This window comes from Carassius auratus, chromosome 6 (assembly GCF_003368295.1).
Source record: "Carassius auratus strain Wakin chromosome 6, ASM336829v1, whole genome shotgun sequence".
NCBI classification, from domain to species: Eukaryota; Metazoa; Chordata; class Actinopteri; order Cypriniformes; family Cyprinidae; genus Carassius; species Carassius auratus.
Window position 1 is genome coordinate 10,067,981 of NC_039248.1, and position 20,009 is coordinate 10,087,989.

A 20,009-nucleotide genomic window follows, 5' to 3' on the forward strand; every position below is an offset into this window, starting at 1 on the left:
GTTTAGGGGTGAGCTGGATCGCAGACAGAAGGCAAAAGGGTCAACAAGTGCTAAGCATCTCTCGGGGAACTCCTTCAAGACTGTTGGAAGACCATTTCAGGTGACTACCTCTTGAAGCTCATCAAGAGAAGCCAAGAGTGTGCAAAGCAGTAATCAAAGCAAAAGGTGGCTACTTTGAAGAACCTAGAATATGACATATTTTCAGTTGTTTCACACTTTTTTGTTATGTATACATTTCCATATATAATTCCACATGTGTTAACATAGTCATGAAAATAAAGAAAACTCTTTGAATGAGAAGGGGTGTCCAAACTTTTGGTCTGTACTGTATGTATGTATAAAAAAAAATCTAACTTTCTACAACCTTTTAAAAGTAGTCTCATCACCATATCCTTCATTCCATTTATCTTTTTATTAGATTCTTTTTTTGCCCCTCAGATTCACTTTGGTTTTTTTCCAACTGCCCACACATAGGAAAGCTCATTAAATATGGAAACCATGTACTACCACAACCAATTTTGCATGTTTAATTTATCAGATAATAACATCAAAGAGGATAGGGAGGGACAGAGCTGCATTATTCATGAGCTGATTGGACTAGAGGGAAACGGAATCAGTATGTTGTTCAGGTAACTGCTAAAATGGGCGGAGTCGACTTTCCATAGATTTGCTTGCAATTAATAGAAAATAATGAAGGTTCTGGAGAATACATCATATGTTCTGAAAATCTTGATAAACATCGGTAAACAGCAAATGGTAAAGATGTTAAATAATCTAAAGTATAAACTAAAAAAAAACTGCATGGTTATGTATAGGAATTTCCTCCTGAAAACACAATACTGAAAACACAAACAAAAATATGCATTTACAATAATGCACTTATAATATAAGTCAAAGGTACATAGCTTTTAAAATACCAGAAAGAGAAATGACATAACTATCCAAAAAAAGACTATTTACTAGTTACCACGAATATAATAACTGCATAAAAAAGAGATCTTGTATATAATTTAATAAGTGGCAAAATATTGTATTTAAGATTTAGAATCAATGACTTGGTAAATAGTTTTATATTGAATCGAGTCTCATAAAAAAAAGCACACACACACATAGGCCTATTCTTATCCTTTTTATGTCTTTCAAAAACATCAAATCCAAGCTTCTAGAGTTATGATTCACCTCAGTGATTGTGTTTTGGTTTAAAGTAGTTTTTCAAAATTCCTATGAAGGAAATGGATGGAGACAAACGTATCCTGACCTGAACCAAGGCCGCTGAAAAAGTTAGCAGTACCATTACATCTACAATTCATATCTAGTAGTTTATCCACCTAAAACAGCATTTTTACAGCTAAACAGATGATTAGACAACTTCACAATTCAAATAACATTCTTGTGCTAAAGCATACATATCAGATACAGTTGCTTGCTAGAGCTTAATGTTTTTGAAACCAAGGGCTATAAAAAGTGCAACAAACATTTAAATCATCAGGCAGCAAACGTTAATCAGTTTGGCCACTATGTAAATAATTTCTTAAAGCGGATCAGTGCTATGCTGTTAACTGGATTAAAACTGTGTTTCGGGTTTAGACAAAACTCTAGCACTGAGACAGGGGTGCGTTGTTAGAAAACTGTAGGGGCTCAGGCAAATCCCTCTAACGTACTTCATCCCTTCCTTTATTCCTGCTTAAAAATCACCTCTTTTAATGGGCTTAGTCAATCCTCTGACAGCCAGCTGTCTGCTGGATCCACGCGGCTTGCTCAAGGGTCGGCATGAACTCACACAGCTTGAAATCACTGTTACGGTGTAATGGGACTGCCCACAAACTCAGTGTACGCTGTGTTTCTTATGAGTAAACTCCAGTGTGGGTGCAGGAGATTCTGCCCTCTCGCTGTCTAACAGATGGTCCGTGTGTTTGTGTTTATCATCTTCAGCCTCTCAACAGATTGAGAAGAATGTGTCCATGTCTTCTGTCGATAGCGGGTGGACAAGTGATTTATCTCCTCCTTGAAAAGCGATATATAAAAGTGGACTGAGGGACCAATACGAAGATGGAGAGGTGTGTGGGAGAGGAATAAATAGAAAGCATTTGCCAATGGAGAAGATAAAAAGGGAAATGTAGGGTTTGCAGAGGGGCAGTTCAGTGTTTGACCCGTGCCACAACAGACCTCACCTCCCCGCGCCAACTGCCACGCTCGGCAGAGAACCAACAGAAGCCATTCCCAACACATGTCCACTCCACAGGATACTTAAAGGAACTAGACATAAGCACTGGCTGGCTGATATGTTGGATACTCATAATTACTTGGAGATACAAATTAAACATTGTAAATAATAAAAAAGCTTTTAAGTCACTTTTATTTGGCCATCTCATCTCAGAGTTTGGTTTAGAGGTTTGATCCGTATACAAGTGCCAGACAAGTTTTGATTGCTGAGTACTGATACGGGCAGGAAGATACTGATATGAGTGTGGGACATAGTGCCATGACATGTTGGACTCCACAAAATATAATGATCTAAAAGTACAATAATAGTTACTCAAATGCATTTTTTACAATAGAGAATGTTACTTGTATTATTCATCTATTGCACAACAAAAACTAAATAATTTACACACTCATAGTTGAGTATTCTGCTTTTTCTGGAAAGTCAATTATTTTTGGCTGCTGCAAAAAAATTAACAATGTGCTAATTACAAAAGCAGTATTATTTTAACACCACTGATATCTAGGATTGGTTTTTATTACTCTCTTATCAAATCTAGTAAAAAAATAATAATGTAATGTTCTGTTTTGACTTTAATTTTAAAGTTTTGGCAATTTTGTTGTGTTTTTGTACTTATTATTTTATATATATTTTAAATGTGTCTGTATAGCATTTATTATTTTTATTTATTTATTTTTTTGTTATTCTTGTGCCATATTTTGGTGAAACAAAATATATTTATTATATTTTATTTTATTTTTTTATATTTTAGCTACTATTTATTTTAAATAATCATTTACTTATTTATTTCATAGTTTTAGTTTTAATAAGAATATTACCCCTAACCAGACAAAGAAAGAAAAATCCCCATAGACATTTTCCCACCATCTTTTACAGGAAAAAGAAGGACAAAGCATAAAGTTGCTGGTGGGAGCGGGACAAAATCTAAAAATATTTATGGAAGACCGGGACAGAATCTTATGGGAGCAGGATTAAGAAATCCATGCCATGGACAGCTCTTGTTTATGTCATTTACTGTATATGTATGAATCAGAACAAGCTGCATCAGTTGACAAAAAAAACACTAAACATTTTAACGGGTGAAAATATTAATATACTATAATGTATTAGGAATATATATAGGTATGTTTAAAAGTGTTATTTCCATCCCAAAATGACAAAACACATTATAAGACACATCCTGATTAAAAATATACTGTTGACAAAAATATGACAACCAAAAATAAGAAAGCTAGATAGTGGCAATGAACTAATAATGCTTTTTTTTTTTTTTTTTGGATTGATCTCCTTGAACAAATGCATTACAAATGAGCAAACACTCAGACACACACATCATGTCCTATCTGTGTTGAAGTGTGGTGCATGTGCTGTGTGGTAGTGGTGGGTTTACAGAGGTCTTTGCAGGAAGTTTTACTTCAGTTTCATAATAAAGAAAGCACCAGTATGAACTTCTGCCAGACCCTACTCAATAAATCATTGTAAAGACATGTCCCTGCCTACACACACACGTGCATTTGTGAATGTCTCTCCATTATTCAACTGCTCAGTCCCATCTTTGTCCACTCTGCCACTCCATATACATCACATTACAAACTCACACACATAATCCCATAATGCAACATGCATCTTCTGCTGACTCCTACACTGCACTGCTCATGTAACTACTGCACTACTCTTAATACGCTGTCAGACAAGCCAAGTTAGGAAATGTGTGTGTGAGAGAGAGAGAGAGAGAAGGAAAGACAAAAAAATGGAAAGTAGTCAACAAGTGAAATCAGTTGCTTTCACTGTTCTTACATCATAGTTTTAGCTATTTTCAAGAAAATGGACAGAGACCTGTAGCTGAATTTTGTTTACAGTCAATCCCTTTAAAAAACTGAATTATGAGACCACTACCTTAGTAATGCAATTTATATTAATTACATATTTTATCAAAAGTCTGTATTATTAACCATTCTATTTAACATAATGACTCATTAAAGTAAGGAAGCCCATTTCCACCACTGAATAAAAATTAAAAAAAGTTGCGACTTATCTCATAATTCTAAAAATTAATTCTCACAATTGCATGTTCACATCTCAAAATTCTTTTCCCCTCAGAATTGCATAATATTAACTCACAATTCTGATCTTTTTTAATTGTATGGTATAAACTTGCAATTGCAATTCGTAAAGTCAGAATTGCGAAATAAACTTGCAATTCTCATATTTTTTTCCAAATTGTGTGATATAAACTAACAATTTCAAGTTTTAAAGTCAGAATAGTGGGATATAAAGAGATAAAACCTCACAATTCTGGCTTTTTTCTCACAAGACTTTTTTTTCTCACAACCAAGTTTATATCACGCAATTCTGAGAAAAAAAGTCAAAACTGTAACTGCAGAATCTTGCTTTATAATTCTCAATTGCGAGTTTCTCACAATTCAAAGAAAAGTCTGAATTGCGAGTTTTCATCGCGCAATTCTGAGAGAAAAAGTCACAATAACCTTTTTTATTTTTTATTCAGTGACAGAAATGGACTTCCATATTGAGATCTGGTTAATAGATTTGTTCGCAAATCAAATATCACAACTTGCAATGTGCACACTAACAAGATCAAATCTGACAAAAACACATGGACACAAAGTTTTCTGAACAGCAACTACATTTAAATTATTGTCACAAACTTTATGTTACTTTATCTAATATTCATTTTAATCACAGCATGGAGACATGCTGGCGCATAAACTACAGAAATTCCTTGTATTCAAGGATAGCAAGTAGACAAAATGTATCTTCATCTAGGGAAACAAGTGAGCATCTGGTACAGGGTGCTTGCTAACTGTATGAGACGGCCCATGCGCCAGCGCAGCAACTAGGACAGATTGTCACGCCAATATTGCAAACCACAAGGATGCCAATATTGGTTGCGCCTTCCATCTTGGTTACCCAGTGTGAACAGCCAACACACTGCAAAGGTGTTATAGGTGGCTGCCAAGGCATTGATAGCTAGCTGGTAGTGTGCGCTAGGTGGTTACTTATTGGAAAAATAACACAAGAACAGCATTAGCACCAGAAAAGTGACACCTATACAAATAACACCCTGTCACAAGTTCACACATGGTAAAAAAACCGCATTATTCATCACATTATCTCACAGCACTGAATTGTACTGAACTCATGCTGCTAGATGGCAACCAGCCAGCTCACGCAAACTGACATCATTAACAGCCTCTTTACAATCTCTCTATCCAGTTATCTGTCCATTCAGAAGTGGTTAAAGCCATTTCCTCCCAATTTACACACGTTTCTCACTATACAGTCCACATGCTATCCTCCATTTGATGTTGACCATTAGTAATGTGAGGTGTGTAAAGCACCATTGAAATAACAACATATAAAGCAGAGCGCTGTCCTCCGTTCGGCCAAGTATCTTATATTTTAATTTAGTGGTATATTATCAGATGTGACAATGGTTTGGAGATGATTTATACTGATAAACCCCACAACTCAATAACAGTCAGTAACACATCATTCATTTTGATTTCGATTTACTGTAAATTATAAGTTACGTTACGTTTTTAAAAAGGGGAGGTGAAAAAAAAACCAAGAAATAAATACAAGCAGAATGCATTAAACATGAAAAGAAAACAATCCTGCAGTAGTTTCTTTGATAGTAATTAGGAGTCAAATATAACATTTTGCAAGGCTGTTACCTTTATATACTGTTGTAGTTCAGGATAGACTCTATAAGCACCGCAGACGGGGGACAGGGTGCATCTGTTTGGAAATGAGGAAGTTACGGCACAGGTGACTTCTGGGAAGGAGATGACCTTGTAGCCGAATTTCTCATACAGACGCTGTAACTCTTTGTCAGGTTCCTCTTCATTTTCACACAGTATGCTGCCCACTACATACCGACACTGATCTGCTTGAGTCTGAAACAAAAAGAGAGAGATTACATCAGATTGTGCTGAATATACTGTACCACAATTAATATTTACATTCATAATACTGATCCAAGGACATTTATATAGGCCTAGAGGTTGAAAAAAAAAAAAAAGGTGTTTTTAATGTTTTTGAAAGTCTCAACAATGTTCACCAAAAATTCAGTGAAAACAGCTATATTGTGGAATATCATTACAATTTAAAGTAACTGTCTCTATTTTGATATATTTAATTTATAATGTATTCCTTTGATGGCTAAGCTGAATTTTCAGCAGCAATTATTCAGTGTCACATAATCCTTCAGACATTCTAATATGCTGATTTGCTGCTCAAAAAACATTCCATTATCACTGTTAAAAAATATCTTTGATATTTTAATATTTTCATGGTTTAAACATCCCCTCACAAATCGCATGTGCACTGGAAATTTATTAATCCAATAAAACACCAATGACAAAACAATTAAGGTGTTTATAAAGTTGTCATCTCTAATTACTTAGCATCTAGCATGTGTTTGCCCACTACAGTGAATGATTCAATATGTCGCTAACATCCGTAATATAGACTGAATGCTGCACGTCATCGCTGTCGAGTGACGATGAGATGATCTTCTCGAGAGTTTGACAGCGGTGACAGGAACCTACATCATGCTAAACGTATCTACAGTACATCCTTTTCAAAAACCTATTCTTTTCCCGTTTCCTGGTTTGTCTTACTTTTCCACCTCCATCCTTTGACTCACTCTCTCTCTCTCTCTCTCTCTCTACCCTGCCATGCATCTTTTTTCTGTGTGCGTTTTGTCCCTTTTCCCAGCGCGAAGAGCTTGTTTCTCCAACCGGGGACTAATGATGGTATTCAGAACTCTCTCCATCGCTACCGTCCTACACAACTGTCAGCAAATAAAGTGGGAATTTCTGGCAGTTCTCCAGACAGAGCACCCAAGAGACAACAGGCAATTACTTGGAGCAAGAAGGCCTGCACATACACTTCCCTTCACTTGTCGTTCGCCTGTTTATGTCAAATAATTCAACCAACCAATGTGGACGAAACAAGAAAACGCAGTACCAATTCAAATAATAACCACAAGTGCTCTCAAACAAACCAACTAATCTTCACACTGCCAATCCAAGACAACCGAGTACATCTGGTCTCCAGACGTCCAAGAAAAGGAAGCGAATTTACGATCAGTGTTCCCGACGGTCGCCCCAGATTTGACAATGAACACTAATGGGCATGCTAAGGCATTCTCTCACAGCCTGATTGGTTCTCGAGTTGTTGTGCCAGACACACGGATGCAATACAGCGTGTTGCGCATCTTCGTGTTCAAGGTTCACTGCTCTTCTCTACGAAAGCACACTGAAACAGCCAGTCTAAAAATGGCTCTGCGGATACATTTATAAACAGATCTTTTTCATTCACCCCCCAATTGCTTAGAATACTCATGATTTAAACTGGATGATGTAGGAAACAGTCTTTGAATGCACTCTTTGCCCTCAGGAATCCACGATGGCCACTAAAACGCAGTACATTGTCATTTGCTCGGCTTCTTTGTCTATATTCCCTCCAGAGGCCTGCTGCAGGGAAAAGCAATTTTCACAAGCAATTCTCTGCACGTCTTTGCAGGGGTCGTCGTTTTTTGACAGATGAAGGCTCTGCAACAATAAAAAGGTGGTAATTCTTTATTAGCAGACATGTAACAAGGATTTACTCCTCTCATCTTTCCCAACCCTTATCCTCTCCCTCTGCTCGATCCTCCCGGGGCTAGGACTTCAGGGAATTACCCCCAGCCACATTCGGGATCGCTCACAGATAATACATGGTTTTTGGAGCATGCACGTCGGAGAGAGTGTCCCTTTTTTTTTTTTAAGGGTTGGCAGCAAAATGGCAAAAGCTCTCTGCATACCGCAGTAGTCCCTAAGGTGCTCAGATCTGCATAATTGTAGAGAGTGAGGCGGCTCAGCCTTGGCTCAAGAGGAGCCTCATGAAAATACAAGAGACATCTGCCTGGTTCACACTGGCAGCCGCAAACCAGACGCAGAATCAACAGAATTTAGCTAAATTCTGAAGCAGATCCTTTAGACATTGATAAATAATTCACAGACAATGAATATACAGACTTCGCTCCAAAATTAAAACACTTTAAAAAGATATTACTATAAACTATACATTTGAAATAGTTATAAGGTTAACAACAACTTTTTTTTCTATAAATCTATATAAACGGATTTAACTCTCTCTCGCTCTCTCTCTCTCTCTCTGTATATATATATATATATATATATATATATATATATATATATATATATATATATATACACACACACACACACACACACACACATACACAAACAAAGTTTATTTTTTTTATTTATTTATATATTTTTTCAGTTATAGGTTCATATTTATTTATGCATTTGGCTGATGTTTTTTTTTCCAAAGCAGCTTACATTCAATGTGAATTTTTAATATAAAAATGTTAGTAATTTTATAATATTGTAAAAAATTATATAACTATACGCACACACACACATATACATACATATTTATATATATATATATATATATATATACATATATATATACTGTACATACACACACAATTGTATTATTATTTTCTTTAAAAAAAATACAAAAAGTAAATGTTAAAATATTATTATACATATTTTTATGAGCAATAAAATATAATATAATATAATAAAAATACACTTTTGTACTAACAAACTTTATAATAACTTCCTGGCCTTATTTGTGCTAAATACAGAAAAATGTATCCATATCTTAGGGCTTCACGATGCTGTTACCGATGGGTTTGAGGTTATAAAGCCATATGAAAAGAAGCAGATAGTGAGCTTAGCATGGCTGGCCTGGTTTGATTCATTAGCCCTGGTTTGTGAAGTAGGGTTTTCATGGTGCTTCTCAGTATGGACACTGCAGGTGGAACTGTCCTCAATTGAACCTGATGGAGAACTATACTTACTAGAAACCCCTTTTCTCATTATATTTAATCAAACACAGATATGCAGTCTTGTTTCAAACAGAGAGCAAAGTTCCACTTGGAGACCTCCTATGCAATGTTCTAGAAACCTGTAGGATGTGTAATTACTAAAAGGTTCAAGAAGTTTACTTCAGAGCTCAGATCAGGACATTATACGGCACATTAGAACTTTGTAGTCTGACACTGAATTGAAAATATTTATGATTTATGGATGCTTGACATTGGACAGGTCTAAAGAAGTCCCACCTCTGGGTCCTACTCTATATAAAAATGGTAAGGCCTGTTTCATACCACATGCATAAACAGGAAATAAGCAAAGCATCAACATAATGCAACCGCAGGCTCATGTTCTCAAACTCCTAGTGCTCCTGTAACAGAACTGCTGAAGAACAAATCCCACCCATACAATCTTAAAAAAATAAATAAATAAATGTAGAACTGCAAATTAAAATGTATAATTAAATAATGCAAAAAAGGTCTGAGCATATAGACAGACAGACAGACAGACAGACAGACAGACAGACAGATAGATAGATAGTAAGACAGACAGACAGACAGACAGACAGACAGACAGACAGATAGACAGATAGACAGATAGATAGATAGATAGATAGATAGATAGATAGATAGATAGATAGATAGATAGATAGATAGATAGATAGATAGACTGGACAATGAAGTCCTGAATCAGCATCAGGGAGACCTCTGCTGACCACGTAGTGGAGCTACAGGACAGATCAAATCTAATGCAGTTTGTCTTTACAAATTTTAGGGTGGCTATTTATCAAGCTTTTGATGAAAGCACCAGCTTCATTACTTACAGGAAGGAGCATCTCCAGATACACAGCTAGTGAAACAACACTATCCAGGTCAACAAGCAGCAAGGACATTTAACATTAAGATTACAGCTATCCTGCATATATGAAATAATAATAGCAATGCCACATCTATGGATGAGCCTAATGCTAATGTTTTTCATAAGAATTTGAAAAAAGGTAGTGCAAAAAAGGTTAGAGGTTAGTGGTTAGAGCTGGTAAGCAGAGTTAATTTCTGCTAATCATTTCAAGCAATCTATTTACAGAGAGTCGATTTTAAATTTAGATTCAACTCTATTTTTTGGTCATCACTGAAAACTATTCATGCAGTTCCCCCAACTAAAACCAGGCTCTATACAATGTCCCTGAGTGATATTTTATAATATTTTAATTGATCAAAAATCCCATGTCCTATAAAAAAAATTCAATAATATATAAATATTGCCGTGTATGACAAGGTATTGGTGACTATGGGTGGGAATTTGCATTTTAAAGAACAATCAGACCACAATCATACAGAAACTTATTGAATAAGATGGGCAAATAAGGAAGGTAATTGTTATTTAATGTTATTCTCTCTCACACACACATACTGATGTATCCATTATTAATTACAGTAAGAAATATTATGTATTACGCGAACACTGTAAAATTAAGTGTTACTAATGGAAACCCCATGAAATAAAAGCATAGCACCAAAGGATGAACTTACTAGCGGGTCACGGCACCATGAATATGCATAACCTGCTATTTCCTCAAGATGATTAGCTGCCCTGAATGCCCTCAAATGTTGAATAGCCTCCCATGCTGACTGAAATTGAAACTGATGGCGTATCATTTCTGGGGAACCGTGGGTGCCGTGTTGGGTAGGGGCCAATCTGGACAGAATTAATGGGGCAGAAAATAGAGTATGCAAAAAAGACCAGTTTGGAAAGCGTGTGATAATATTTGAGTTGTCGTGGAAAAGGATCACAAGAGAAAAGTTCCAGTATTTGCATTTAGCGGACAACCTGGAAATCTGAATTTGCACTGCAATAGTCAAAACTATCAACCTGAAGCTTTGAGGAAAACCATTTAGATTAATTTGATTATTAATAATGCATGCTTCAGATTAAATTGAAGGGTAACTCAGATTATCTATCAAAAAGATTCAGACATAAATCACAGAAGAAACACAAGGTCCACCTAACATGCACTCGATCCTTGCTTCATTAGCTGACTGACACTGCTAAACTGAAGCGCCTAGATCCACAATGACCGTCCATCAGTCATGTTCTGCTCTCGCACGTAGGCTATAACTAATCATAACTCCTAGCTCAAGGCAACGTTCACGCCATCGGTCTAATTAAAAAAGGCAGAGGAGGGCGACTGGCATTCAAAAGTCAAGCATGTACTGTAGGACATTTTGCTAGTAGCTGGACAAAACACTCACGACTTGGCAATTTCTTTTTGTCATGTGAACAGTAAGGTCAGCCATTCAGACAAAAGTGCTGAAAAGGACAATGCTCAGCAGAGTTTTATCCTGAAAATGGCTTTAAATGTGAGGACGATCTACCTTTTAATGTTATCTAAAATTAGGTCTTAATCCCCAAACTTTAAACCAGCGCCTCGAGACAACAAAAAGCCATTCCTTTCGTATTCTTTCTTGTAAAAAAGCATTTATTCCCCTGGTCTGTGTCTTCAGATGAGTAAACAAGAGAAAATAATGCACAAAGAAGCTGAACATGGGGGATCAGGTCAGAGCCCAACTTAGAAATGTTTTAGTTTTTTTCCGTCTCAAGCAGTAAACAGAAATGTATTAGCATGTTTCATAAGAGGATGCTGAATCCAACTTCAACTTTGACTATTCAGTGGGTTGTTCGACAGAATAGATGGCCTACGGAAACACTGTATAATTGAGCTAGTATAGGGTCATGTTTTCCAAACACCATTTCGACTTAGAGATATTTACAGTACTGTATTTTAAGAAATTAATGCTTTTATTCAGTAATAGCTGCATTAAATTGTTTAAAAGGGACTTTTAAAATGTAAATTTCAAATGAATGCTGTTTTTTCTACTTATAAACTTTGAACTTATCAAATAATTCTGTAGCAAATGTATCACAGTTTCCACCAAAAAAAAATTATATATATATATATATATATATATATATATATATATATATATACAAAATAGTTATTTTAAACTGTTATATTTTGAAATTACTGTATTTTTGATTAAATGTCGAAGGACAAGACACTTATCCTTATGCTCAAAACTTTTTTCTAAATTTTACCAGCCCCAAACTTTTGAAAGGTAGTGTGTACATGCAAAGAGCAGCTCTTCAACAGAGTGACTGACAGATATTCAATAAATAAATAGCTCAACTCTAACTCTTTATTCCACTAAAACTATCATAGTCCTCAAAAGCTGTGGGTTATTATGAATAAAAATGGGAACACTGCTCACAGCAAGCGAAGTTGGGAAATAATTGTCTTGAAATGGAGTGAAAGCAGTGCTTTGATGGCTGAAGCAGCACTGCTTCAAAGGTGATGAACTGAGAGACGTTCGGAAGCAACGCAACTGCTCAGAGAGGGTTGTAGGATGCTGCTGACAGTCTCGTTACTGATACATCATGCCCTAACCAGATGTGATAAAGACATTAAAGCTCTCTTACATAAAGATGTTTATTCTAGATTTATTTAATACTTATACCCCTGGATTCACAGAGAAGGCTTAAGCCAAGTCCCAGACTAAAATGTAAGTCTGAGCTGTGTCAAGTTCTGTCAACTGAAAGAAACTTGCACTGACTGATCTTAAAATATATCAGTGCCTTTGTTTTATTTAAGGCACGTTTATGAAAAATAATTTAAAAGTCCTAATTGAACTATGGCCTAATCCTGGCTTAGTCTAAGCCCTGTTTGTGAAACCAGGCCAAAGTGTTTTTAATTACATTTAACACTAGATAGATAGACAGACAAACAGGTCTGTATCAACTAGTTGTGTTTGACTGTGAAGTATTCTTTGACTTACAAAACATAATAAATCAAAGAGAACAATAAAGACAAGCCAGAGTGATTTCAGTTTAGAAGATGAAAGTGTAAGGCAGAGTATAGGGACTTGATGTGCTGTGAAACAGCTGTAAAGGTTTTTTATTCATCCGCTGATTTAATTTATTAACTTTGGACAAAGTAGGCCAGTTTTAAATGGCAGCCTTTTGCTTCTACCATTAACTTCCATGATTGATTCAGTGTTTGCGAAGGTTCTGCAGATTGTTAATCAAGCCTGTGTTGCACAGAAGTAACAACTGATTCACTTCGACTGCTGAATAAAACCTGAAAAGCATCCTCTCCAATCAGCCCTGAGTGTAGACACCTGGGCTGAATAAACTGCCTGAAGAGAATAAGCTCTTCCATTTATAAACAGTCATAAATAAGCTGGTTTCATGCTGGTGCATCACAAGGCCAAATGGCATTAATGAAGGTGACTGAATATAAAAATCATTGAGAGTTCAAACGCAGTTGGAGAATAAAAGATTAAAGTCAAAGCTGTCCCACCTCTGACTCATAATACCCTGCATGAGTCACAAACAGTCACTTGACTCAATATGTCTGGTATAAGCATCAAAATGCCAAGAAAAACCACTTCATCCACAGAAATGGGTCAAAATTAGGGTGGATAAAATGAACGGATCATTTGCTGGTTTAACTGTTTCTGTACTTATTTCCCTAAATCAGATCAAAATTGTGACTGCTGATGCTTTCAAAACTTTTGCCATAAACTTAACCTGTTAAATGTCACCCCGTCCCTATACGTGACGCCTACATTGACTATACTATATTACAATCAAATTTAATCTAATCTTGACAAACTATATATCGTTGGAAAGGTCTAAGACTCCCAAATACATATTATACCAATATTTTTTGTAAAACATTATTTAGGAAAAGTAATAGATCAATTTATGACAAGAGTGCACCCTCAGAAATCTACATTACAAAAGGAGCTTTGACCTTTGTTTTAAAAAAAAAGACTTCCTCATTGCCTTTTTCTCTATCACATTTTAGAAATCATCAGAAGTTATATATCACTTGAAAACATAAAATCTCAAAATTCATCCTTTAAAACTCATTTTAAAATCAGACATTGCATTACCATGTAAATGGCATAACAAAATCATGTTACAAAATGTTTTCCGTCATGAATTATAAAAATTTAGGTTTGTATCATGCACAGTTAACAGGTTAATGTATAAAAGATGACTTATCAACAAGAAACCTGGCTACATTTTCTCTTTCAGTACTAGGAGTGGGGAATCTCCTCATGAAACGTAGTTATTATTATGATACATAATACTCATGGCATGATATTACTGTGATTTTAAATATTTTGTGATAGGCTGAGTATTGCCATAACATATTGCAACTTATATATAAAAAAAGTTTAACTGCAGAATATACCCAAAGGCCAATTTTCTCCACTTGTGTTTATCTAATAAGATAAAGTTCTCAGTCTGCTAATCTCACTTTATTTTTATTGCTGCAAAATGGGATTTTCAAGCAGACAAATCAATCAACACTGTCATAAAAAGCCTCTCAAAAATGTTTCATAAAGCAGTAATGGTTTGAATGGCTTTTTTTTTTTATTCAGTATCAAAAGGTTATTTTTTTTTTTTTTGACAATGTATACTTTTATTCAGAAAAGAAAAGATGCATTACATTTATCAAAAATGACTTTTACATTGTTGCAAAAGTCATATGTTATTTCAATATAAAGTTGTTCTTTTAAATTTTGTTAATAAAAAAAGAAAAAAAGAAAAATATGTTTTCATGGTTTCCACAGAATATTAAGCAGTGTAACAATTTTAACACTGATAATAATCATTTTTAAAAAAATCTTGAGCACCACACCAACATATTATAAAAATTTTTGAAGGATCCTGTGACACTTAATACTGGAGAAATGGCTGCTGAAAATTCACAGGAATAAATTAACCTTTAAAATAAATTCAAATATAAAACAACTATTTCAAATAGTAACTGAACTTAAAATAAAGTTTGTACTGTAATTATAAACTGTGTTTGCACCTAGAATATCAACCACCAAGAAGTCTCATTTAAATGCTTATGTAAATGCCACAATGGTTTTCCATTGCCACTAATAAGCAAGTAGGTAAAGTCATTCTCTGTATTTTTCAAAAGCAATCTCCCTCAATAAAGTGTAAATCCCTCTATTTTATGCTGTCAAGCTCAAACACTCTGGCTCCACTGGTAGCTGACCTTCTGAAACAGACCATATCAACCCCTGCCTCCCACCGGAGAGCTAAGCATGCTAATAAGCGCCGAGCATTATGCCAATTAAAATCGGACAGCGACCTCAGCAAGTGCTAACAACCGATCATAGTCAGATCTGAATCTAATTGGCTTTAGGGGAGACAGTGGCTGGACACTAAAAGGTGAGTGCGCCAATCAAAAACCCCAACGCTGTCATTATCTCAATACAAAGACAATAAACACAGCGGAACCCATCAGATGTCACCCTCTCACATGACGGCGTGGCACAGCTGTGAGAGCAGCCAGAGGACTGTAGAGCAGCATCACAGAGCTTTAGCTGGCTTTGAGGAAGAATGTCCCCAAAAACATAAATCACCAATTACATGAATGAACCAGAATAATAACCTTAACTCTAAGGTACTGGATTAAATGATCAGTTAAATATATACACATGGCTCCAAAAGTTATTTAGAATGTAGTGACTGCATGAAAGAATTTATATATATATATATACAAAACAAATTGTTATTCAAATATGAATAAGAAAAATTATTATATTATCCTATTATTATTTCCGTAATTTGAAATTATAAAAACTATATATTTTTTTCTGTAATAATGTAATCGATGCTAATCAGGTTTGGTGTAAGTCTACAACTATTATGTGGAGTAACAATTATGGTTATAAACAATAATAAATACAAATAATAATTATATTTTTACCTAAATAAATTAAATTCATACATTTTTATGTGTGGTATAAGTTTCCGAGTATACTGTCGGGCCACTGTAATGAACACTTAAAAGAACATTGTTATGATAATTATTAGTAGTAGTATCCAAAACAATTGCATTCATACAATTTTAAGTGTGGTGTAAGTTTAAGTTCCAAGTGTCCAGTGCTGATAAAAACAGAATCTGAACATCCCTGACATTCAACCTGTAGGCTTGAACTGGACCATTTCTACTGCAAGTTATGTTCTTTACCCTGGACCATGAGTGCCATCTAGTGTTTAGGGATCTACTGGCCTGACATCAAAAAATGCATGACCTGATTTTGACAATTTTCATTGAAACACAGCGATCAGCTTTAAGCCAAGTAAGCTAATTTGGCAGTTTATGCAGCACTGAAAAAACACCCTTTACTTTGCATTTGCTTATTGTTTCAGCAGCGCAAACATCCAGACGGTTCACAAAAAATAAATAAATAAATAAATAATACTTCAATTCAATCATCATTTAATTATCATGATCATTTTATATATATATATATATATATATATATATATGTGTGTGTGTGTGTGTGTGTGTGTGTAAAAAAACCTCAGAACTTATATAGGATACAATTTTTTGTCCTTTTGTAGCTTGACAGCCCCTGGTACCCATCTGCTTTGATTGTATGAAAGAGAACAGCTCAGACATCCTACTAAATTTCTCCTTTTGTGCTTCAAGGAAGAAAGAAAATGATATGGTTCAGAACAACTTAAGGGTGAGTAAATAATGACAGAATTTTTCATTTTGGGCAGACTAACCCTTTAATTTAGCTTTCCAGAAAAGAAACCCAGAATTGAATGTATAATTTTATTCCACGTCTCTTTTTCCAGTTAAAAAAAAAATTACTGTGGCAGAAGTCAAGTACCAGATGGGTAATAGCATGGAACTTAATAATATATTTTTTCACACAAGTAAGCTGGTTTGTCTTGAGTGTACATAATAATATCATGGTGCTCATGGCGAAATATATTCCTAACTCTCTTCAGCCAATATCATGGCCATGAATAAAGTCTGTAAAACTCCACTGCCAGCCTGGCATTCACTTTATTATGTCTTTTTTTTAGTCACATCACCATATGGTTTCAATTGGTCCTGTGATGAATATAGAAGTAGGCTATGTGACTGAAGCGTTTCATATTTTCCTTTTTCTATTCTAAGATGCATGACATTTGCACTCAACTGTCTGTCCAATAAGGTCTAAACGAGTTAGGCAACTCAGACACAAAAGTGGGTAGCAACAGATCTTTTCTTATGTACTGTGACGTACATCTCAGCAAAACAGATTATTACAAAAATATGTAGGGTGAGGACTTGTTTTTTTTTCATTGACTGTTGATTGGATGGAGGCAGATCTGAATGTGAGCTTGCAGGATATTGTAAGAAAATGAATTTTTATTTCATGCCTTCCTTAAAATCATATTGGATGACTAAATGCATAGCTTGCTAATCATACTAACACCCAATATTATTAGCTTTCTAATCAGCGATGCTGTGTAGATTACTTACAAATTGTTTCAAAGTACATGACAAAAATTTTAGTAACATAAATCCATTATATTACAAATTTAAGGTAATATAAATCAAATCTATAAGACACTTTTTGATACTTTTACATTAGAACTCATTTACCTAATCCAATAATTAATTAAAAATTTAAAATTAAAATCATTAAAAAAAAAGAAAAAAAGATTGCATTGTATTGTTTACATGCATGTCAAGTGACCATTAACCAATATCAGAGAACCATGAACATGTAAACATGTTACTTAACTTTTTACCTTAAAATATCACTAAAGTGATAATTAAAATATAAATTAATGCATAAATCAGTAGCTGTTTCAATGTTCAAATAAAAAAAAAAAATGTTATATAACCTTATTACAAGTACATACTTTTTTGGAATCTGATTACTTAATCCAGATTATATTTTTTCAGTTAAAAACCAGCTCTGCTAATCAGGCACTGAATAGAATCTGTCCACCAATGCAACCCACCAATGAATGTCGGCCAAAACAATGATTTTATGGTCCAAGGAGGTAGGAATTTAACGGGGATCCTTGTCCGGTCACGCATGAAAAAGATTTGTTCCCAACTTCAAACCCATGGAATTTAGGTACTTTTACCAAGGTACTTTCAAATCCAGTCTTTTGTTTTTGTCCCAGTTTACCATTCAGGAGACAAATCCCAGGTCACAACTCGAAACAAAATGTGCCTACAGAACAGAAGAAAAATCAACAGCTCTCATGCACTCAGCAAACAAAATATTATGCAATACCCCACCTGTTCAATTTCACAAGTTATACTGAGAGAGAAAAAAAAAAAAAAGCACCACACTGATATGGTTCAATATATGGGACCAAAGAGACATTCCCAGTCCTTACTTTGCAAGCCAGCAATCCCATTTGGCAATGACTACCAAGTTGCACAAAATAAAATAGAAAAGTTACCACAGCACTCAAGGTTCCAGTGTCCAACCTCATAATATGGATGAACTATTACTGCATGACTGCTGCAGTGACTGTACAGCCCTAGATCAGTACAGAAATATTAATGACAGCCATCCAGGGAGCCTACACATGACCTGTTCTGGTTTAAATATTCATTTATATTTGCCGAGACATCTGACATATTTTGCATATAGTTATTTCACTTTCTGCTGAGCAGTCCAAATTCAATCCATTGTCTTTTCAGAGGTGTGCATGAATGAAGAGCACCTTAAATCTTTTCATATTAAACCAAGTTGTTCCTCCATGAGCTCCATGTTCACCTCTGGATCCTTGCACAGCGTGTTATACTAATTTATTATTCTGATACACTAAATAGCACTGTATAATAATAGATATGAAACATAATATTGACTTAGGAATTAGAGTTAGAGCAGACTTTGCTTTACATTGTGGCCATGAAGTTATTTTAAGGAAACGCCTCAGTGAGTCAGTTTTAAAACCCAGATGAATCATACATTTAAAATATTATTATAATAACATGTTTGAGGCTTGATTCTCATTAATACAATAACCCTTAATTTATTATACTAAAATGACCATGTTAGTACTGTGGTAATATTTGAAACTTTGTGCAACATTAATCATTCAGTAGCATGATAAAGTACCATGGTATTACCACCTGTTATCATCACTGTACCATAGTATAGAAATAGTCAAACTTCTTACCAATTCTTAAATTCTGGGACAAAGCAGTTTTGAGTTATGGTTTTATGACAGGTGGATTTAGGGGGTTGTGAGCTATAACTATAATTTGTGTTAAGAACATTGTATTAATCATTTCTAATTTAAAGTGGAAATGTTGTTTTGAACACAACGGGAGGTGAAGTTGCATCAAGAATCACTGAATCAGAAAAAACGGAGTTACTGACCTGATTGGGGTCATCGTAAAACACACCGACAGACGACAGCTTCGGTCCGATACTGCAGCTCTCCGTGAAAGCGGCTCCGCTGGCCTTGTACGATCCTTTTCTGAACTTGTATGCAATCGTGATGTTTTTCACAGGAGGAGTTCCAGTCCGAATCACGACTTCCGAGAAAAGCCCGGTGTAAAAAACGAAGCCCACCAGAGTTAAGATGAGACAAATAACCAGAAACAAAATCAGCAGTAAAATGACATAGTCAGACATTTTTGCCCGGCTGTCAGAAAATCCAGCACAAAACGCTCAATGTGTGTGAATAGTTGTTAGTTGCTGTGATGGCACACACAAAATTAATCCTTCTGCTTTCCGAACAGCATTCGAGTCGCTCTGCAGATGTTATGTTTACAGTATCTATACTTTACTGCAGGTTAGTTTAAACTCGTCTTTTAGTTTTGTTATTGACACAGCTGAGCGTTTGTTTATCCTCCTCTGCACAGAAACACTGTACACATTGCTTCCTGGATGCACCATGTGACTGTGACTGAGAGGGTTGGCTTGAAACGAGCCAACCAAATAACGATGGAAAGTCCGACTCATTTCAGCGAATCGGTTCTTTCGAACAGCTCGATTCTGAAACTGATTCAGTGACTTTCG

At 35.2% G+C, this 20,009-nt stretch overlaps 1 protein-coding gene across 1 annotated transcript in view; it reads right to left on the bottom strand.

Moving 5' to 3' along the window:
• Positions 1 to 19,900, bottom strand: part of LOC113095765 (testis-expressed protein 264-like) — a 60,682-nt gene extending 40,782 nt beyond the window's left edge. Inside the window, exons 1-2 of the mRNA XM_026261135.1 lie at positions 19,365 to 19,900; positions 5,920 to 6,141 (exon numbers count right to left, since the gene is read on the bottom strand). Of these exons, the coding sequence (XP_026116920.1) occupies positions 5,920 to 6,141; positions 19,365 to 19,622 (480 nt within the window). The 5' untranslated portion in view covers positions 19,623 to 19,900. The remainder of the gene's footprint in view (positions 1 to 5,919; positions 6,142 to 19,364) is intronic.
• Between the last annotated feature and the right edge of the window lie 109 nt (positions 19,901 to 20,009).